This window comes from Polypterus senegalus, chromosome 18 (genome assembly GCF_016835505.1).
Source record: "Polypterus senegalus isolate Bchr_013 chromosome 18, ASM1683550v1, whole genome shotgun sequence".
In the NCBI taxonomy this organism is placed as follows: Eukaryota; Metazoa; Chordata; class Cladistia; order Polypteriformes; family Polypteridae; genus Polypterus; species Polypterus senegalus.
This window is the reverse complement of record NC_053171.1, coordinates 55834696-55858067: the sequence shown is the minus strand read 5'-3', so window position 1 is coordinate 55858067 and position 23372 is coordinate 55834696. Positions and strand designations below refer to the sequence as shown.

General features: G+C 42.4%; 1 protein-coding gene across 2 annotated transcripts in view; it reads left to right on the top strand.

Moving 5' to 3' along the window:
• The first annotated feature begins 17636 nt into the window (after positions 1-17636).
• Positions 17637-23372, top strand: part of pacs2 (phosphofurin acidic cluster sorting protein 2) — a 302620-nt gene continuing 296884 nt past the window's right edge. For both annotated transcript variants that reach the window (XM_039741990.1, XM_039741989.1), the window contains exon 1: positions 17637-17988. In XM_039741990.1, coding sequence (XP_039597924.1) covers positions 17870-17988 — 119 coding nt within the window. In that variant the 5' untranslated portion in view covers positions 17637-17869. The remainder of the gene's footprint in view (positions 17989-23372) is intronic.

Genomic DNA, 23372 nt, shown 5'->3' with positions numbered 1-23372 from the left:
TCTTTGCTGGTCCACGTCAATTTAAACGAGTGAAGATCGCTGTGCATGACTGCCGCTTTACCCATCGATCCCTGATTTCTAGCGTAGCCGTCCCCGCCCCTTTTTTCTGACGGCCAATAGCGTGCTGCCTGACGGGTTGGAGAGCTCAGTTACAGTGACATCAGAAAGATGAGCAGCTCGTCACGTTCCTTGTTGCCCGTCTCTACGTTAGGTGAATTGTCCTTCTAGATGAGCGGTCATTGATTGTCATAGACATATATAGATAGACGCCGCATTCACTGTGTTGCCCAGTCGACACGATACGTCAGCGCATCCGCCATATTGCGAGTGGCAAAAGAGCCATTTCAACTATTAAAAGGTAGATGTGGAAACCGGGTTTTCTGCTGAAAAAACAGCGACGTTTAAAACAGTATCGTTTACATACAACAAATTTTGACGAATAGTTTAAATCCAATTATTTATATCCATTTATACACTATAATGGCAATTATTATATATTATAATTATTATTACTATTATTATTAATTCCTCCCATATAAGTAAAACTGCCTTCTTCCATCTCCGAAACATTTCTACACTTCGTCCTGTTCTTACGCAACACAGTACTGAAGTATTAGTTAATGCCCGAGTCACCTCATGTATTGATTACTGTAATGCTATTCTAATTGGCATCCCACAAAAACGTATCCATCGCTTAAAACTTTTTCAAAATTCTGCTGCCAGGATAATAACCTGCTGTTCTAAATCCACTGAACATATTATACCTATTCCCTCTGAACTTCACTGGCTCTCTGTTCACTACTGAATACGATATAAAATACCGCTCTTTACATTTAAAGCTCTCCACAACCTCACTGATCTCCTCCAGACTTGCACTCTTCTCACTCACTCAGATCCTCATCTGCAGCTCGACTTTCTGTACCACACGTCAGACTCGTGCTCTGGGAGCTCGAGCGTCTCTCCTAGTGCTCCTCAACTCGGGAATTCTCTTCCCTCTCATATTCGTCAGCTCAATTCAATAACACATTTAAAAACTGCCCTCAAAACTTATCTTTTCAAACTGGCATACCAATTGTGAATGTTGCACTGTTACTGCCAGTTATCTTTGTTTGCTAATTATTGATTTTTGATTTATCATTCTCTTGTTTTAATTTTACTAATGTTGTTTAATTTTATTGTAAGGTGACCTTGAGTGCTAAGAAAGGTGTCTATTAAATAAAATGTATTATTATTATTATTAATTATTGAGATGAAAACTTGACCAATATCTGAAAGTGAAAATAGTAAGACTGTAACTGGCAGTCTGGTCTTTCTTTTAACAGTGAAATGATACACTCAAAATAAACAATTTTATTGTATACAAATTGGCTTAAAAATTTCTGTAAACATTTCACTCATTCCTCTCTCAATCTCTCTCTCACACACACGCACACACACACAATGTGGTTACTTAAATATATACAGGATAGGATCTAAAATCCTTGAAACAGAACCGTCTTACATATCTTTTGCTGCCACTCTGTAATTTGAGAGAATTCAGTCTGGCAATATGGTGCAGCCTTAGTTTGTGGAAGACAGACAGAACTAAAGACATGAGCATAAAATGATGGCTGTCAATTTCAATCTGTGTTTCCTCAATGTGCTCCTCGAGAAAAAACACATCATCTGAAACCAATCTCAGCCCGAACAAACTGATTGATCAAAAATACACTGACAGCTTGCCCTAATGTCGACTGTCAGATAACACGCTCAGCTACTTTGACCACCTTGACTGTACCCTCAGAATGAATCGTCAAAGCTCCTTTGTTTTTTAATGTGAGCAAGTGGTAGCTTTGATCATATGATGCCAGTAGAGCATATGTTACGAAACTAGCATGGCACACATCACAGGACAGCTTTCTCAAAATCCCGTCAAAGGGCTACCTCCCACTGCTTCCAGAGGTGGCTTTCTTTGGGAAACCTTCAGAGTTTGAGAAATGTTAACAGCTAACAACAATCTACATAGTTAGTGACTAAATATATTTAGCCAAAATGTTGTTTGGAGGCTCACTTGAGCACATAAATGCATAGCTTTACTAGCTTAGCCTGCCTTAGCTAAAGTTAAGATTATAAAACGGGATTTTCTAATGGCCAAATATAACCAAAACAATTGTTCAGCCTTACCTATGAAATGTAATCCCCCGGGATCTGGTTTGGAGCGTACAGCGGTTTGTATAATCTCAAGCAGCACATGCGTGAGGCATCTTTATCCATTATTTCACTCCACAGCAGTGCCACTCGCAATATGGGGCGACATTGACGTACGATGCTGCTGGTCATGCGGCGTCTAGTAATTATATGTCTATGTTGAATGTCACCTCTGATGCACACTGAGCCCTTCCACGCGACTAAAGAGTTTGATTTTATTGTAGTGAGTTGCTGGCTGCCTCACATTCCGCGATCAGCATCACAGGAGTGCACCACAGTTATGTAAATGATGGCTATGACTGAAATCCCTAGAAAAGTACTCTAATGCACTTCAGTCAAACTCTTTGAGTGTGTCTGTTGTCAACAAGCAGCAATTGGCATCCAGGCTGGGATGGACGGTTCCTTATATAGGATGCGGGTGGACAGGCATCTCAGCCAGGCTCTTTAGCGCTACCGAGAATTCCTAATCATCTTCTAGATTTCCGTGCCTTTCTCTCTCTCTCTCTCTCTCTCTCAGTGATCACCCACATCTGCAAATCCAACGCTCTGAGGGTATGTGCCTGCCTTTTTGAACCTTCCCGGGTTTGTAATGCGTAACACGAATTGTCCAGGGTCTTGTGGAATACGGAGCACAGTGAACTTATGTGACATTTCACTGTCAATCACCTGTCGCTTATCTTCAGGGTAATATGGTGGCTGCCACAAAGCAGACTGAGTCCATGCGCACCTGTGTGTAGATACTGTGATATCACTTAAAATCTGCATGTTGCAAAGGTGCATTTTTTCCTGTGTCCAAAAAAATAAGGGTTATCTTAGACTTTCATTATGGGTGGCAGCACTTGGTCTCGCATTGAAAGATCAATCACGTAATGTACAAGATCTGTTATGAATAGCATTCCATCCTGTCATAGCAATATCTTTGTACGGGAACATTGTTGTCCAAATCATTAAGCCTTTCATGCGATTGACGATCTCTGCCTGAATGCCATCTTCATGCAGCTCTTAGTTAGAAGGAGTTTCTTAAATTAGGAAAATTGACAAAGCGCTCCCACTCCTGAGAGTAGGACCACGTGTGCATCACTTCAAGATTTCTGAGCCAGTTGTTCTCCCTTGAGACACTTTAGAAATGCAGCACAGAACTGGAATGATTTTGGAGAAATAGAATTGAAAATAATGTACTTTGGAAAAAAGACCAAGAGGTGAAATACTTAAAAGAAGGAAGCAAAAAACACTGTCAATGTGAAGCTAACTGCCAAAAACAAAAGATGCTAATTAATACTCAATGTTAATATAACTGGACCAAACGTTCAAAAATCAGAAAATAAGCTTGTTCATCATAAATCATTAATTCAAACCAAGCATGTTCCTCAGAAATCATTAATCGAAACCAGGCATGTTCGTCAGAAATCATTAATTTAAATCAGGCATGTCCATCAGAAATTGTTAATTTAAACCAAGTGTATTCCTCAGAAATCATTAATTGAAACCAGGCATGTTCCTCTGATATCGTTAATCCAAGCCAAACTTGTCCCTCAGAAATCATTATTCCAAACAAAGCTTTTGGGGAGAAAATAACCATAAAATTGGAAATGGTTTCTAACACAATATTGAACAATATTCAAAAGTAAAATGGCCATGACATCATGGAGATGCCACATCCTGCCAGATGATCTACAACTATAAACAAGATGGCCACCCTTATGTTACAAACATCCCAAAATGGAAGCCAGCTGACATCGCAAACACAATCGTAAAGTTTTCAATAACCAGAAATATGCAGATGAAGGAAACAAAAATATTTCAAAATGAGTCAAATTCACAAGAGTAAAATTAAACTGAAAACTTTAAAAGCCGATTCATTCCTTCATATATTTGTCTCATGATGCTTTCTGGCATATTTATTTCTTGTTTAGAATTGAAAAAGTGTATTTTTGTTAATACTTTTGGTTTTATGTGATTTCCGCTTTGTTTCTCATGTCTTCTCCAGCAAGTGTTGTCCTCCTCTGCCCTAATTTGATAAGGTGGTCCCTTTTATGCCGAACCTTGGAGTTCTTCTGGTGCCACAATGTTACATAAAGGACACACTTCCGGCTCAAAGTAATTTTCAGTACACCAGTGGTTCTCAACCTGTGGGGCAGGCCACCCTAGGGGGGTGGAATAACAAAAGGGGGGCACGAAGATGTGAAAAAAAGAAAACAAGAATCAAAAATATGAAAAAAATCTGTTGAAACCAAAACAAATTAAACTTAAACTACATTCTGATACTAGAACAATAAATATAGAGTTAGATAAATGTCGATAAAAGTTAAGTAGGTATAATAAAATATACATCTACATTTCAAAAAAATGTTAGGGGGGGGGCGATTAAAACTGTTATGAAAACTTGGGTCGCAAATACTTAAAGGTTGAGAAACGCTGCAGTACACTGTATTAGTCCTCGAGGGGAAACCGTCATTTTGCCTGTCCTTTGGTCAGCCATTGTACAGTGCCCCCTGGAGCAATTTTCAGGTGAATGTGCCAATCCCTGCAGATCTCCCTGGTGGGACGCAACGGGGCTGCCGATGGGAGTACAGTTCCCAGCATGGCCTGCTCCTGTGGATGTGCTTCAGACCATTGCACCGTCCGTTCAGCTCATCAACATAAATTTAGCAATTTCTGAAATATTGAGAGTATTTCAACCAAGAGAATCATTTTCCTCAGGAAGTGTACATTATGGACGCTTCTTCCTTCTTCTACCTGTGGCTGCTGAAAGCCAAATGTGAAGCAAATACTGAGTGCAACGGACCTGTGAAGACTACAAAATCATTAACTGTAACCTGGTTAAGGGTTTACGTGGCCGCATAACTGGGTGGCTCGTGGAGAGATCTACCTCTGTTAACATGTTTTTTGGTCGGGGAAGGTATGACACAAGATCCTTATTAAATGTGGGGTTGCCCCCAGCCTGTGTCTACTGTCATATCAGTGGCGTGAAACAAATACAAAGCACTAGGCGGCAGGGACTCACTCTAGGTGAGTCTACAACCGAATGAGACTCCGCCTTCTAGGAGTGGCATGAATTGATATTCCTCCGATTGGAAGGGGTGGAGTCAGTTGCTCACATTGAGTGTCTTTGGAAATGGAAAGAGGTGATACTGTTAAGAGACAGAGCTCCCCTCTCATCCCAGGGTGGTATTGCTTACCTCGGATGAACATGGAAGATTACTGTCTGGCGTGCATGTGTGACAGGCTTTACACAGCATCAGAGAAGCTGGATTTCTGTGAATCACCAGGGGCCTCATGTATAAATGGTGCATACGTACAAAAATGTTGCGTAAGCCCGTTTCCACACTCAAATCGCGATGTATAAAACCTAAACTTGGTGTAAAGCCACGCACATTTCCACGGTAGCTCAGACCCTAGTGTATGCAATTTCTCTGCTCGGTTTGCAAAATGGTGGCACCCAGCATCAAAGCAGTGCTACTGTTCCTGTGTGGTTTCCGTTTCTTTTAGATCTGCATCCTTGACATGGCTTTATAAATACATTGAAATTAACTGCATATTGTTCATTAGTTTAAGGCATCTGATTTTAATTAACCTGTAACAATATAATGGTCCACGAAATGGACAAACTATTCCAAATTGTATAGCTGCTTTAGCGTTGTTACTCTCACTGCACCTTCTTCTTCTTTCAGCTTCTCTCATTAGGGGTTGCCACAGAGGATCGTCTTTTCCCATATTACTCTCACTGCACCACTCGGAGCAGCTGATTGGAAGGAGAATTATTGGTATACAGCATCAAGCACATGCTGCCTCAGCCATGCTGCCTATTTGAACTGCTCTCACATGGCAAACGCTTCAGAGCCTTTCCTGCACGGACCTCGCGTTTCAGAAACAGTTTCATTCCGAGATCTATAAACGCACTCAATCAGTCCATCAAGTGCTCCTTGTAGAACTGTTTGTACTTATAAGTACAATTACCTCACTGTAAACTTGCAATACAGTTATAATATTGCTAGTGATGAGCTTGTGCCCCAATTGTTCCTGCCTCACGCTGTATTTTTGCTGGGGCTGGCGTGACACTAGAAGGATAGATGGATAGAATAATTAAACATGTACTATGAAGATATTTCAATGTTCCTTAAAAGTTTTGAAGAATCTGCATTCTAAGCTTACAGATGGCTTAATGTCTATTACAGAGCTGATTGTGTGGCGATTGGTTACTTGGAGAAAGAAAAGTAAGGACAGGAATTGGGGTTAGTATGTTTGAAAGAGACAGTACTGCTGTAATAAATTATTTCTTCGAAGGTCGCACAAGCACTGCAAGCATCTTGCGGGTGGCAGGAACAATCACTGCGCCACCATGTTCCCATGTTTAATAGCATGCATTAACTCCTATCATCATGAAAATGATATCAAATATACATCTCAGTATTTAAATTATTCAGAGAGCTGTAATATTACGAATGGAATGGATTCTGTGTCCTGTCAGAGGAAGAGAAAGCCCGGAAGCATGTAGTGATTCACACACATAGAGCACATAGAAGATCAAATAAGAACAAAGCATTTAATGTGCTACTTTAGTTACGATGGGATTTTAAAAACTAGTAAATTAAATGATTTTAAGATCAAGTTTATGATGTTCTACTTCAATGACAAAGTAAACTACATGATTAAAGTGGAAATTTTGAGATTAAAGTTGACATTTTGTGCTTTGTCTTCACTGTGTTTCTTTTTTTTTTCTCTGTACCCTAATAAGCTTTCATATGACATTCAGACGGTGGGCTACGACTCACCTTTTCACGGCAACTTTGATATGTGACAACTCCTTTTTATTTAGGGCACTGTGCAACTTCATGAACTTGAGCTTTCGAGTTTCTCCGACACTCTATGTCACGCAATCAACTTCCTTTTGTTGTTTATACCACTGTTTAAATGAACAACGTACGTTTTTCCATTCCTCCATTTGGTATTTGCTGAAATTCTTCTATTTTCCCCTCGTACTTTTGCCATTGTCTTTTCACAGAAGGCTGAGCTTAAGGGTTATTTATATTGATTTGTATATTCAAAGAGGCATAATTCTGGGAGGAGTTGGGGCGGGACAGCAGGCGTGTGCACATGCGTTACTTTTCACACTGACCGGGATTCATGGAGCGGAAGAAAGTGGAAGTTGGCGTTCGCACAGATTTGTACATCTGGATTTTTTTGTACGTAAGCACATTTCCGCTTTTGTCCGTATGCCATGTTATAGTGTGAATTCTACGCACACCGTTATACATGAGGCCCTAGGTTATTAGAAACACGCTGAATGTCTTGCAGCTGAAAGTCACTGCAGTATCAAAGTTTCTTTACTATGTACAAAAACTGCATGCTACTCAGAATTTGCTCCCAAGGCTTTGCCAGCGTGTCATGGTGTGCTCACAATTTCCCGCATGTCTTTTCGAAAATGAAGCCAAGTTTGGACGTGACAAAAACAGATACACATCTTTGAGATGAATGAATTGTTATAAGGGGCGGATTCTTAGTTGCTTCACATCTGTGACTATAACAACGGCATAGCATAAATATTGGAAATCAAGAATTACTTTTAATGGCTTTTGTCACTCACATGCACACAGGAGGTAGCTAAAAGGACCAACAGATGACAATTCCATGTCAAAAACTAAAAGTAAAAACTCCCTGGTCTCCCTGCAGCGTCTCCTGGCAGCACCCACGGTACCCAGCAGGGCTGTGAAGCCGAACTCCAGATCCCATGGTGCCGTGCAGGAATCCGGGGCACCGCTATGCTGCAGGAAAGTCGCCAACTAGCGTCCCAGCCTGGTTGAGCTTCTGGCCGTCCATCACACTATTATGAAGTTTGCACAACCCTTGGTATGACTTTAGTTTTTGAGGATGATAGAATGCAGGTACTTGAACTGGCCCATGAGATGTGATTGGTTTTCTGCTGCCCATAATCAGCTTGGTCTTGTCAGCATTGATCTTTATGCTGCTTCCCCAAGGCATGTCACCAGGTCGACTCTTAAAAATTAAAGTGCCAGAGTGGTCCTTCAGAACGATGCCACAGAAAAACAATTCTTGGTTCCACCCTAACCATCTGCTTGGAGATTCCAGAAAGAACTTGGATTTATTTATCCATAACATTCTCTATAAATTAACCACAAAAAGATGACAACAGATTTGTTGACTTCCAATGCTTTTGTGATTTTGAAGTGGCCTCCCACTGCCTACAGACACATAGACTTAGCTCAGGACCTCTTAATCTGTTGGAACCTGCATGAACCCCACTAGACATTGAAGACTTCTATTCTGTCTACATATTAGAAACCTCTTCAAAGCTTTAAGAACCAACTTCATATGCAAAGAACTGTTCAGAGAATGAAATGACTCTTTGTCAAGCAATGGATCTACGAGGAACACAACATCTCCTGTAAAATGCCATTGAAGATCCAGGATTTCTAACAGTGTAGGCAAAGCTCAGACATCCTATTGCTACCATCTGCAAATGGAGATTTGTGATGGTCCTGCTGCTGCCTCCCCTTCCTCCTACGCTGACGATGCCCGATCTTTGAGGGCATCAGTCATGATACCATCAAGAAAAATGGTAAAGAGCTCGGGCATTTTGTGCACACAGTCATGCAAATGGACGCATATGGAACATTGGAATTGCTAAGGGGTTTATCAGATGTGTGTCTTCCAGTGACAGTTAGCAGAAGAACAGCGTTTCACATTAAAAGTCTGCATTTATTGCATGTTCATCCAAGCACGACCAAACCTTTTATTAATTTAAAACACTGAACTTTTAGTCCTTTGAGGCCATTGCTTCTTTCAACCTTTTGAAATTCAGAAATTGGGTTTATAATATTTCTCAGAAGAAGTTATTATTTTTAAATTTATTTTTGATATATTTTGTATTGTAAGAAACATTTAGGAAAAAGTTATTTCCTTTACTGTGGTTAAACACATAATTATGTTGATGGCTGTGTCCATGCTTCTTGTGAAACTGGTTGTTCTTTACTTAATGAACACTTTTTTAATGTTGTTGATCTGACAATAATTATTCTGTTGACTTCAAGGTTTCAGTACAATGCACACAAATTAGAAAGACATGCAGTAGTACATCGTATTCACATCTGACGCCCACTCCACTAGCCAGCTACAGAGCAGAGAAAGAAAACTGCTACTCGAAGATACTGAAATGTTCAAGAATGCCCATTTAACCGAGGACCAGAGTAAAACTTCAAAAAGGTTGGCCTCATTTGTTCCTCAGAAAGCAAACTTATTTTTTTTAAATTTCCACCTTAATAAAAGGACAAGTTTGTGTGTGCCTGGGTATCTATGTGTCCATCTGGTTTCTATGTCTCTATAAAATTCTTACAGATGCCACATTACAAACATTTGTACTGATAATAAGCATTGCATTTGTCATTCCAACAGATGGCGCATCACAAACATTTTTTACTAATAAAATGCATTGCATTTGTCATTCCTAAAGAGGGCACATCACAGACATCCACACTGTATTTATAAACCATATACCAAATAGCATATAATAGAGACATATACATTGCATTTGTCATTCCAACAGATGGTGCATCACAAACATTTTTACTGATAAAATGCATTGCATTTATCATTCTAACAGATGGCACATCACAAAAATGGGTACCAATAAAATGCATTGCATTTGTTATTACTTCATCACAAACATTAACACTAATTTTATTAATCACATGCCAAATGGCATGTAACAGAGACTGTGAGAAGAATGAGTCTCCAGACATTATAAAGGTTTAGGGCAGCCACCCTGTTTTATCTTGGTAGAGTAATATATTACTTTCCCCTTTGTATTATTAAGATGTAGCCTTTGTCAGCATGCCTAATCCCACAGACTTACCACTGTTTATAAGGTATTGTGTATAACTTCTCCCCACCTCCCCTTCTACATCTATAATCTCAGGCAATTAGATGTAGTAAAAAGACAAGCAGGAGTTACATTACAATTTAAAATAATGTATTATTGGTAATATTCATAAATAATAACAATGTACAAAGTACATTTGAATATTGGCAACCATACAACCTGATTAAATGGTGATGTGTAGTTTCAGGCAGCATACAGACTTGTTTGTTACTTAATGTCTCTAGTTAAGGCATCATTTGTGCTCAGCTTTCAGCCACATGTCTGTTCAATATGGCTGAAGCCGAGCTGTGCTCTCCATTGTGTTGTCCTTTCAGTTCATGGTGTGATGGTCTTCTTCATCAGATAAGTAAGAGATTCTCTGTCACCATCAGAGGTTAGTAACAGAGAGATTGTGAGGTTAAGCAAGTACATTTATAGATTCTCTGTCCAACCCCTATATCCAATAGGACATCATGGTACTTAAAAGCTTCTGATCCAAGCCAATTTCAAACAGCCATACATCAGACCAATGGGGGAAATAGAACATCTTAACAACTGCCTGAATACTTGGAGGAAAGATGGCGGTTTTAAGGGCTGGGGAAGGAAATGATATCATCTATGCCGGAATCGGAAGTGACATCATCAGGGGTAATGGAGCTGGAAGTGACATCATCAGAGGTGCTGGGACCTGGCGAGATTTCCCAGGAATGGTCTGCAAGAAACTGAGAGAGACAGTCAACAAACTCTGCCACCCCCTGATCTGGTGTAATATTACATTTACTCAGGCCTTTTATCTTTCTCCTACTTGTATGTGTGTGACAAGGCCCCCCCCCCACCTTAGCTCAGACCCATCGGGTTGGGCGACTGGCACCGAGAGGTCGTAAGGACGAGAAAGGGCATCAGCGTTGGAATGAAGAGAGCCCTTACGATGAATAAGCAAATGCTTATACAGTTGAAGGTCAAGAAACCACCTGGTGACCCGAGGACTTGATTCTTTGTGTAGGGCCACCCACTGTAAGGGTGCATGATCTGTCACAAGAGTGAATTCCCGACTCAAGAGGTAGTACCTCAACTGGGTAATCGCCCATTTAATCACAAGTGCTTCCCATTTTTTGCCGCATACCTGGTCTCCTGATCCAACAGTTTCCGGCTCAGGTACATGACAGGGTGTTCTACACCATCGACATTTTGGCTCAACACGGCAACAAGACCTATGTCCGAAATGTCGGTCTGGAGAATGAAAGGAAGAGAGAAATCAGAAGCTTTCAAAATTGGTGTAGACGTAAGGGCCTGTTTTAAATCACTAAATGCAGCCAAATCGTTTCATCCCATACCACATTGTTAGGCACCCTCTTTTTTGTTAAGTCAGTCAAGGGCGCCTCTCTGTCTGAAAACCAGGGTACAAACTGACGGTAGTACCTGGCTAGTCCAAGAACGGTTTGGACCTGCTACTTGGTTCGCGGATGGGGCCATCGTATTATGGCTTCTATTTTTGAACACTGTGGTTTTATGTACCCCGACCCACCAGGTAGCCCAAATATTTAGCTTCTTTCAATCCAAAGAAACATTTCTTTGGATTATTTCAAAGCCCTGCTTTTCCTAGCATCCGTAACACCGCAGTGACCTGCAGTACATGTTCCTTTCCATGTGCTGGAATAGATAACGATGTCATCCAGATACGCAGCACTGTACACATTATGGGGGCGGAGCACTCTATCCACCAGATGCTGAAAAGTTGCAGGTGCCCCATGTAACTCAAATGTAAGGACACGATACTGACAGTGTCTGCTAGGAGTACTAAACGCGGTCTTAACCTTGCTGGAGTCCATTAAAGGAATTTGCCAGTACCCCTTAGTCATGTCAAGTGTGGTCAAAAACTTAGCTTGGCCAAGCCTCTCGAGGAGGTCGTCCACTCGGGGCATCGGATAAGCATAAAATTGAGATACTTGATTAAGCCGACGGAAGTCATTGCAAAACCTTCAACTCCCATCAAGCTTAGTAACCAAGACAATCGGACTGGACCAGGGACTATAACTTTCCTCTATTACTCCTAGTTTCAGCATACACTTGATTTCATGCTCCACTTCTATTTTCTTTGCCTTGGGAAGTCGATAGGGCCGCTCTCTAACGATAACCCTGGGCGCTGTCACTATGTCGTGCAATCACAGAGGTCCTTTCAGATTTTTCACTCACGACTTCCAGTATGGACAGGACAGCCGTTTCAAGCTCCTGTCTCTGTTAGGAGCTTAACTCGGTACCGAAATTAAGGTTGATGGTGTGAGCAAAGAATGAGCTGTGCTGAGCAGAAGTGGGATCAGGATCCCTGTCCTTCCATGGCTTCAGCAAGTTCACATGATAGATCCGTTCACTTGTTCGACAATTGGGTTGTTTCACCAAATAATCGACAAGTCCTTTCCTCTCCTTAATTTCATAAGGTCCTTGCCAATGGGCAAGTAATTTAGAATGGGAGGTGGGAACCAAGACCATGACACAATCTCCCTGGTGGAATTCTCGGAGGGTCGTACCACGATCATAATAATGGACCTGTGCTGCTTGCACTTTTTCCAAGTGACTTTTTAGAACAGGTTCAATTGTTCCAAATCGATCACGTAATTGCGTGATATATTTCAATATATTGGTAGAGGGAAGGGCCTCTCCTTCCCATCCTTCTTTCAAAATATCCAATAATCCCTGAGGTTGTCATCCATATAATAATTCATAAGGCGAAAACCCCGTAAAGACTTGTGGGACTTCCCAATAGGCAAATAGTACGAGAAGGAAGAGCTGATCCCAGTTCCTCCCATCCTCGCTGACCACCTTGCAAAGCATTTGCTTAAGAGTCTGATTAAATCTCTCCACTAGACCATCGGTTTGAGGATGATACAGTCTTTAAGTGTTTTATTTTAAGCAAATTGGCAACTTCCCTGAATGTCTCCAAGGTGAATGGTGTCCTTTGAATTGTAAGGACTTCTTTAGGGATGCCACATGCGCAAAGACCCGTACAAGTTCCCGTGTGATTGCTTTCAAGAAACAGCCTCAGGATATCGAGTAGTATAATCAATAAGGACTAATATATATTTATGTCCTCGGGCTGAGGACTAAAAGGGTCCTACAATGTCGACCCCAATTTTCTCAAAGGGAACATCAATCAGGGAAAGGGGAACTAGAGGATCTCGGTCTCTACTAGGAATTTGCTGTAATTGACAGTCTGGACAAGAGATGCAAAAACGGCGAACCTCCTCAATAATTCCTGGCCAAACAAATCGGAGCTTGATCCGCTCTAGTGATTTTTCGATGCCCAAATGGGCTCCTAAGGAGGTGGGCGTGTGCTAATTCACAGACTTGCTGCCGGTAAATTCATGGGATTAACAACAGTTTTCTTACCTCCCACTCATAGTCAGCTATTCCATATAATAGGTCCTTTTCTATCACAAAGTGAGGACCCTGTGGCATGGGCTGAAGAGTGCGTTGGCCATTGACAAGTACTGCTCCATTTTTTGCATGTTTCAGGGAGTCATCATTCCATTGCTGAAAGTGAATTTCAGAGAGAGGGTCCGGTCTGAACTCAAGGGGCGGGGATTCCTCCCGGCTCGTCAAGGCGCGAGGTGATGACATGTCCACCTGCGATGGCCCAGGAATCTCCCCATCTTCCTCTGGGACTTCCGTATGTCTCTCTGCCGGCTGATTACATGGAGACAGTTGAAGTCGAGTCATCCCCATCTATAGCTAGGCCTGTTTTAACTGGGACTAGTAATTAGTACACAGATTTTAATGTTTGACCAGTCCCGCCCCAGAATCACAGCGAAAGGTGGACTCGGGGGGACCACCACAGGGATTTTTTTCAGCTATCCTCCATAGCTGATGAAACATCAGGCGGTTTTATATCTACAGGTTTCCCCATGAACACAGGTAAAACTGGTCTTTATTTTTAGCCACTGTCACGGTAATACATACAGTATCTCCGAGCCACAATGGAAATGTTACTGCCGGAACTGAGGAGTGCTTCAACTTTATATCCATTAACTATTACCACTCACGTATGTGCAAGCGAAAGGGGGTTGACAAGTGCACATAAACTGCCTCTCCCCATCCACCTGCATCCCTCCTTGTTCCCCGGCAGGTTGCATGCCCCGAGGCCCGGGAACTTTGGAACAGGGTCCAGTTTACATGAAAGAGACCTAGTTTGTGTGACATAATCCCCACGGAATCTACTAGAGAACTGTTCTGCTCCCTCGGATTGCGAGGCTGGCTTGGATGTTTCTAGGAGCTTTATAAGCTCCTCCATTTTGTGGAATTCTCCCCGGACTGGCTGAGCAAATGTTTTGGGGAGTCCTTTTTAATAGAAATAGGCAAGCTCAGGAGGATAGCTCAAAAGGCCTTAGAAAAGTTACTCCTGACCCCTGGACACGCTAGCCACACAGAAACTCGGACCCAGTACTTTCTCACATGGTTATTTTTTTGGTACTCTCCCATTTTCTTCAAGGAATCAAAATCCTGCCAGCTATGCCACTGTGAGAAGAATGAGTCTCCAGACATTATAAAGGTTTGGGGCGGCCACCCGTATATTATATGCCGGCTGCAAAATTCTGAAATAATTGAACAGAGATGTTCACAAGACTGAGTCCAAAACAGAACTGAATACTTGGAGGTAAGATGGTGGTTTTAAGAGCTGGGGAAGGAAAGGGTATCATCTATGCCGGGACTGGAAGTGACATCATCAGGGGTGCCGGAGCCGGAAGTGACGTCATCAGAGGTGCCGGGACCTGGTGAGATTTCCCAGGAATGGTCTGCAAGAAACTCAGAGAGACAGTCAGCACACTCTGCCACTCCCTGGTCTGGTGTAGTACTACATTTACTCAGGTCCTTAGCTGTCTCCTACTTGCACGTGTGTGACAAAACATATACATTGCATTTGTCATTACAACAGATGGCACATCACAAGCAGTTGTACTAGTAAAATGCATTGCATTTGTCATTCCAACAGAGGGTGCCTCACAAGCATTAACGCTGCTTTTATGAATCCTATACCAAATGGCATATAACAGAGACATATGTATTGCCTGTCATTCCAACAGATGGTGCATCACAAACATTGTTTACTAATAAAATGCATAGCATTTGCCATTCCTATAGAGGGTACATCACAAACATTTACACTGAGTTTATGAATTTCATACCCCACCAATGAGCTACGTGGAGCATATAAACTACATATTTTTCTGCACCCCATGGTTGTTACAATATTAGTGCTGAATATAAGCATGCTCAAAACCAGTGTCGTTGGGTAGGGGGCCTACCGGAGCTTCAGCCCATGGTCCAAGAGCTCATCCTCACCCTGTCTCATGATCTCAGCTTCCAGCCCCAGATTTTCGAGACAATTGCCACCCCTTCCTGCTGTTATGGTCTATAATTTGCTTGGCCAAGTGGCGTGACATACCATGAGGAACTACCCTCTTGTTCTTTGACTGTGGAAATCTGCAAGGGGGCTCCTCCAGCTCTTTCACCACAGTAAACTCAAAGGGGGACCACTACACCTCAATAATCGACTAACAGAAGGGGGATAAGCCCTCAGAAAATGCTAAAGGCCAGCAATCCCTCTGCTTGAAACAACAACCGGGGACCTCAGAAACCCCCCCCCCCCCCCAACTTTAATAAATGTGTAACCATACCTAAAAAAGTACCATGTGCAATAAATGTATGAGGAGATATAATACCTTTGGGTGCAGTGCCAGTCGAAACTTACTTATAGCTTTTGGATGGCACCCCTCAGTATCCATACCGGTCAGTCTGTATTATTAGACATTAGATGACCGGGTTGTGGGTGTCAGAATTGCAGCCCCTTCAGCCACATAAATGAGAAATTGTGCACCTCTGTGTACATACCACTTAATTTATGGAGTAAATTTCAATTTAATAGGCAGTTCCCCTTGGGTGATGGAGAGCAGACAGCATTATTAGACTTTGACGACTGGGTTGGGTGTCCCCGTCAGTGTCTGGAGTGCATGCCCCTTCAGCTACATACATTTTTTTGTATGTCTGTGCCCCCAGCAAGATGCCACCCTATGCCACTTTTACTAATATCAATTGTATAAAAATGCAGTAGGTGTATGTTTGTGTTCTATTTTTTTGTTAATTATGAATGATTACTGCGGTGGGATGGCGCCCTGCCTGGGGTTTGTTTCCTGCTTTGCGCCCTGTATTGGCTGGGATTGGCTCCAGTAGACCCCTGTGACCCTGTCGTTAGGATATACTGGGTTGGATAATGGATGGGTGGATGGATGAATGATTATTTGTCCTGTATATATATTTTTCTGTTATTTGGTTAATAATGTACTGTGTCTGTAAATGCCTGTCTCCATCTGCCAATCACTGTCCACAGTCTTATATATCTCCCAGTCTTTGACGGTTCATTTTGAACGCGCATACAAGTGGTGAGATCTTGTGTGTATCTCGCACCATTGTAATTTCCTGGATTTTTCTGAACCTGTGCTCTGTTTTTTCATCTACGGTTTTGGGATTACCTTATTGCTTTAGACAACTTCTTCTAATGAGCTTCATGTCATGTTAGAGCATTTCTCATTAAGAATAAAACCTTTTTATTTTGAGAAGATTCTACAAGGTCTTTTTTGTGTCTAGCCAGGGTTTTTGATAGTGTTTCCCATACTAGTGGGCATTTTTGGAAGTGCTTTTGGGACTTCTAATCCACAACGATAATACATGATTGTCTTGTGGGGGTGACATTGACAATGTCTCATCTCCTACACTTAACAGGGCGCAATTAATGAAAATTGGTAAAACAAAGCAAAGTATGCAGTGAAAATGAATTGCAGAATTTCGGTGTTATGGCTTACAGGAGGAGCAAGAGTTCCGATTTTCTTCACATAACCATAGACGCATGGAATAAACGGGTCCTTTTAGGGACTTTCCAAAGGCGACTTGATGTTATTTTGGAGAGATCGGGACTGACGGGTTTTTTGGGCTCGTCCCATTTGTCAAGTGTTCTGCTGTTCTAACGTTCTAAACACACGCGCACTGGCCACGCCCGTGACAGGCGCGCGCCCATTTCAGTGAGTTGGAGGCTCACGGAGTAGTCACCCAGTTTATCACTCCACCCCATCACAACACATTAGTCAGAGGGCAGCGGACAAGCTGATTTTTAACATGTTTCGTGTTTTTATGATGAATCGGTAATTGGAACAACCCACCAGATCCTTTTGATGGAACCGATCAACCCCGTCCCGTTTTCCTCGGCGGCACTTACAGGAGTTGGTCCAGCCCTTCGCTGCCTGAACTACTCTCTACCATCGATCCATTGTGTGCGAGCTGAGCTGCCCCGCCGAACACGCCGACGAGCGCATGGCTCCGCCACACACACTGGGTTTGAATCTCCGCAGCTGGCGCTGCTGTCAAGCGCGTCTCTCGCTCTCTGCTCAACTGCGTGAATGCGTTCGGACAGGCGCGAGGCTGCGCACGCGCGCACTCCCATTTGTTCGTGCGTGCAGATACAAGCGAAAGCCGCCACCGCCGCCGTACAGGGACTGCCAGGCAGATGCGGTGACGTGACTTCCTGGGGGGCGGAGAGGGTGCTGCTGCAGACCCTGGGATCTGTTTTCAGACACCAGCAGCTGCAGGGGAGCGGACTGGGACTGAGAGTCATGGACGTTGTTGGCAACAGGGTGCCTTGAAAAAAGGAGCGTTGCGCTGGCCTTCTCTGCATTGTGGGCACACGGACGGGCGCCAAGTGAGCTGCGCTTCTGCTGGCATTTCTTCGTTCCGAACAATCGCTGATTTTTTGCCTGCCGTACCATGGCGGAGAAAAGCAGCAGACTTAGCTTCCCCGGGAGCGTGGCGCTGAACAAGCCAGTGCCGATGAACCTGTTTGCCACCTGGGAGATTGATGGGTCGTCCCCGAGCTGCATCCCAAGGTAAGAATGGAATCGCTAACCTCAGCTTTGTCTGCCTGCACCTCCGAGCGCGAGCGCGACAAAGTCAGGCGCTACAAGAGCATTTCGGCTCTGCATGCTCCTCCGTCTTCCCGGTTTCGTTATCGTTAACAGTCGGGCACCTACGTTTGCAATAAAGGAAAAGAAAAATGCCGTGTGGTCATCCCGTGCATGCGTTCACGCTGTCGAAGCCTGGACATGTTGCCTGCTGGCCGTGCTCGCCGGGGCGGCGGATTGGCGGAGAAGTTGCTAGGTAGTCGGCGGCCGAGCGAGTGAGAGAGCTTGCGTGCGGAGATTTTGGTGTCTGCGGAGCTTAAGCGAGCTCAGCGATTCGGGACGGAGCAAACCGTGGACGATGATCTGACCATTCACCTTGGCACGTCTGCGAGATCACAGGCTCGCGTGGGATCGCAGATCCCCATCTGCGCAACGTGCTGGCATCTGAAGGGGTGGCGACAGCCTTGAAAGCATCACCGAGCGCGCAGTTCGCGGAAAAAACTTCCCAGAATCTGAAGTGACTGCAGAAATACGAGGGGTTTGGCAGGAATGGATTTAATCGAAACCTCCAGCGCTAAATATTCCACATCAGAAAGATCATTTATAATGTGGTACTGATTACTAGTGGCCATGTAATTCTTCCACTACAGCGAGAACTACGACTTGAGCCGCCTTAGAAATATTTTTTGAGAATGACTTTAAGGTTTTGGTTTCTTGGAAAGCACCTGAAGCGCATTCCATTTGAAATGCGAGGACGTTGAAAGTTAATTAGCTTTTAAATTTAAAAGTTTCTTTCAGATGTCCAGTATAAATAATACAAACAAGAACCTGACTCTGAGTGACCTATCTAGTAAATAATATTAATTCCTTCTCAATATTAACACAACAGAACGTAACAGTACGTCCTTTTTTGGCAGGGAACCTTCTTTGATGTCCAGTGGCATCCACAAATTTCCCCATGTCATATAGCGCCTTCCACATCTATCTATCTATCTATCTAACAACCTTTAACATTACCATTACAAGAGCTGAAATTTCATTCAGTGTGCTGGGGGTATATGGTACAAAAGAAACATCAATTATAAATACAAGATAGAAGACCCCAATGTCCTAAACGAAGTAAACACTCTAAAGGATTTAGGTATTTATGTTGACACATTTTTTTTATCATCTGAGCAATACGCAGAAGTGACTGAAACACAAATAAAATGTTTTGGTTATATTGTTTAAAAGTGTTGAATATGAATCAAGGGTGTTCTGCTCAGATTATATACCATACATGTGAGACCACATCTGGTGTACTGTGTGCAGTTCTGTTCACCACGCTATAAGACAGACATAGCAGCATTTGAAGCTGGGCAGAGGAGAGCAACCAAGTGCATCATGGGACTGAAGGACATGTCCTACTGTGACAGACTCCGAGAATCATACCTGTTTAGTCTGAGAAGAGGAGACTGTGTGGGGACCTAATCCAAGTTTTTGAAATCCTCATGCGATACTGATAAAGTAAATGGTTCAGATTAGCATTCTTTCAGTTTAAGGGTGAATCAGATACTCGACATGACTGGAAATTAAAGGGAATTGCATTTAGGACTGAAGCCAGGAAGCACTTCTTTACTCAAAGAGCTGTAGGAATCTGAAAAGAAATCTAGCAAAGTGTGTATTTGGAGCTCACCCCCTTTTCTAGATGAGATCTTGGAGTGTTCAGTTTTACCCGTGTAAAGTAACAGGCCAGGACATGCCACTAAATCTGCTTCTCCTCCAGTTCTACAGATAGCGCAGTGTCTTAGTGCATTGATTCCCGTGATGTGTTAACTGTGTGACTACAGGAGCTGCAATGCGAGCACAGAAAATGACCAAGGGGGTTTGAGCAGACGTATGATAAAGCTGTGAAGGAAAACAAGCCTGAAAGGGATTTACCAATAGATGTTTTAAGTTACAATTGAGTCAAAATGCAAGAATTGGAGGTTGTGTCCTGTTTGGTTACTGTAGGCAGAATACATAAGAGTGCAAGTGATAAGAGTTTTTGGTGTTTTAGGAGTCAATAATAAACCTCTCTTTGCTATGTAAAGTTCTCTTCAAAGTGGAATTAATGCACTTCTTAGGGTAACCTCTGGAGTGAAACTGTTCCTTCATATCTTTTGATAGCTTGATAAATGCGCCACGTTCAGAGCAGATCCGTCTCTCACTTATTATTAAATTATTATTTGATAATCTTTGGTCTAAACATGATGTATCTGATCGGTTGACTTCCTGCACAGCAAGAGTAGGAAATGATTATTACAGGATTTAACTGTGATGTCTGTCATGTGTTCAGGTGACACGGCTAATGTGGTTAATATTTTTAAAGGCTGTGCTGACATCCGTGGGAAACGAGATGGACAGGGCGATAGTCCTGTGCATCACCCGCTCATGCATACACCTGGACTTGTGCAGCCGGCATCGCTCTACGCAGAGTTTCCAGGTATTTTCAGTTTTAGCCTTCATCTACGTAATGTTAGTGAGCCAGGAGGCTGAATGTCCATGATTTTTCAGTCGTGTAGTGTGACAGCCCTGGCAACTTTCTCCTAGCTGCCCATGACTCACCACGATATAATCAAACAGGTCTGGTATTGTCTGTTGTTGTAAGAGTGGGCTTCTGCGTATATGAGATTTAACATCTAGTGAGCACTCACACGGGAATGCGAGGAAATAAGAATAGCAGACAGACAGAAGAGAGACCCGTCTATCCACTGTCTCATGACAGTCTTTGAGATGGAAAATGATGGGCGAGACTGTGGCTCATTCCTATAGCAGTCAGGTCTGTCAGGCAGCACACTGAATGTCTGGCACAACGTGGCGATGGTTTGGAAAATAGAGGCGATTATTAGTGATGGAATCTGACATCCTTAAGGCCACGGGATCCAGCCACTGCAGTGTTCAAGTCCGACTTGAACAATCGAGACGAGAACAGGCCATTCAGTCCAGCAAAGCTCGCCAGTCCTATCCACTTATTTCTTCCAAAAAAACATCAAGTCGAGTTTTAAATTCCCCTAATGTCCTACTGACTACCACACTACTTGGTCTCTTATTCCAAGTGTCTATCGTTCTCTGTGTAAAGGGAAACCTCCTAATGTTTCCCCTTAACAAGTTTCCAACTGTGACCCCCATGTTCTTGATGAAGTCTGAAAGTGTGCTGCCTGCCTAACACCTGTCATTTAGGATGTGAAACTGTGAGGTGGCTGGCCTCTTAGTTATTGTCATGATGAATAATATTGATATTGTTTTCTAGGAAACACTTGGATCTCCAGTTCTCGAAAAAAGGTGCTTCTTTTCCCCAACCCTACTTACAAGTCCCAGAGTTCTTCTGAGAGGTGCTGTCTTTAAATTCATGCCATGTGCCTGTTACCATGATGGCTGTCTGAATGGGGGGGGGCTCACAGTGTTCGTGACCCACCTAATGGCTCTATATTCAGGCTGATCTCTCCATTTGGTATGTGTGGTAGTGTCCTGCTGTCGTGGCTCTTTGTTGTTCATCACCACTGGAATGGCACCTCCTTTTTTGATTGACACCGAGGTGAGCTCGCCGATCTTGTGTGGATGGCTTTCTTTTGCAATTGGAGTTTTTGACTTTTGGTTGCGATTTAAACGACCAGCCCATTTTTATTCAGGGTTCAACATGGTGCGTTTGAACTGCCGTGCCACTCACTCTTCTGCACAGCACTTTTGAAAAGCATTTATCGAAACTTGTTGGTGCTTTGCGAGGACCGAAACATCACTACGCTTTAGCGACACTTGTAATTCTAAGGAGGATTGAAGAAATCAGTCATAAATGGAGTCATTTACACTCCTGTCATCAGTATAAAAGAAATCAGAAGTAACATTGCTAAGCAAAGGTCGGCTTGTCCATGTTTATCACACCTACATTGTTGACACATGTCTGATTGACTTCACTCTCAGCAGATGTCGCTGCTTGAATTTTTCTTGTCTGAAATGGTGTGAGTCCATGCTGCCATTTGCAGTGAGAAGGACCCGAGGCCCAATCACGTACCGGGGTAGACCACACTTAATTAATTTTTTCTATATTAGCTTGTTTCACGTCATAAGCTCTTGATTAAGGCTGAAGACTCCATGGTTTATGTGTTTTTTGTGCAATAGACGAACAACCCTTGCCATTTTATATTTGTAGAACATTGCTAACACAGGTGTTTGCACATCAGGAAGCATATTTAGTTATTACTTTCAATTATAAATTAATTAAAATTACATTTAATTATTTCTGAATTATTTTTTTCCAGTTTGCAGACAATAATTTGTTACCTACATAGGGGGTAAAGTTAAAGACTTTTTCTGTTCTCATTATTACTGTATATACTTGCATTTAACACTGGAATTACCAAAGTCTGTGGAAAAACTCAGAAATCTGGCCCACCTGAAATCCCTTCTCACCTCTCCATCAGTGTCTTTTGTCCTGTAAATATGCCGATCAAGACAAGCAGCAAACAGCATACTATACCATCCCCCCCAACACCGCACAAAGTTCTTCCAGCTCATGGCTTGTTTTTCTAGGAGTGAAGTGCTGGAGTTTTAGAGTGGAAAGAATAGATTGTTATTTGGAACACATGCATTTCATGTGTGTTCTGTTCCTATAGTAATCTGTGTAAACACATTGTTAAAACAGAAATGTTTTTCATATTTTAGTAATACATGACAAAACGTAGGCATAAGCTATATAATGAGTGAAGCCTGAAGTCCAAAGATCAAATAAAACACAAAAGGTTCAGGTAAATACAACAGCTTCCATGGTGTAGCGGTAAGAATTGCTAACTTGTAATCAAGTGTCCCCACTGCCTCCTATATTTGCCATTTTCAGTAGTGAGCTGCTCTTATTGTTAATATTATACAGTAAACACAAACATTTGGTTTGCATCTGTAACAGACGGTGTACATTTATAGAACTTGTAAAAGTTACCGTTTTTTTTCCACTTTTATTCTCTTAATCACGATCACGATACATACTACCGCCCTAGGGATCTGACGCTGTTAGTTTTTATTTGAAACTGGGAATAACTGTAGATGTGAGTGGTGTTTTGAGGCAATGGAACTGGACATTCTCTGATCTGGAGGGATAAAAGCTGACACACAAATGCTGGTGAATCTGCTTTATTTGTATCTTACTGTCACTTGAATTTTTTATTCAATTTTATTGAGTGTTCCTGCTTATGCTGAATTAGTATGCAAGTAGATTGTGACACAGAGAGTAAAAGTGAAAAAATAACGCTAACTTTTACAAGTCCTATAAATGTACACCAGTTTATGTCTACATTTTGTCATTTATTACTAAAATATGAAAAACATTTCTGTTTTAAATTTGTGCCCATTCTGTGGCA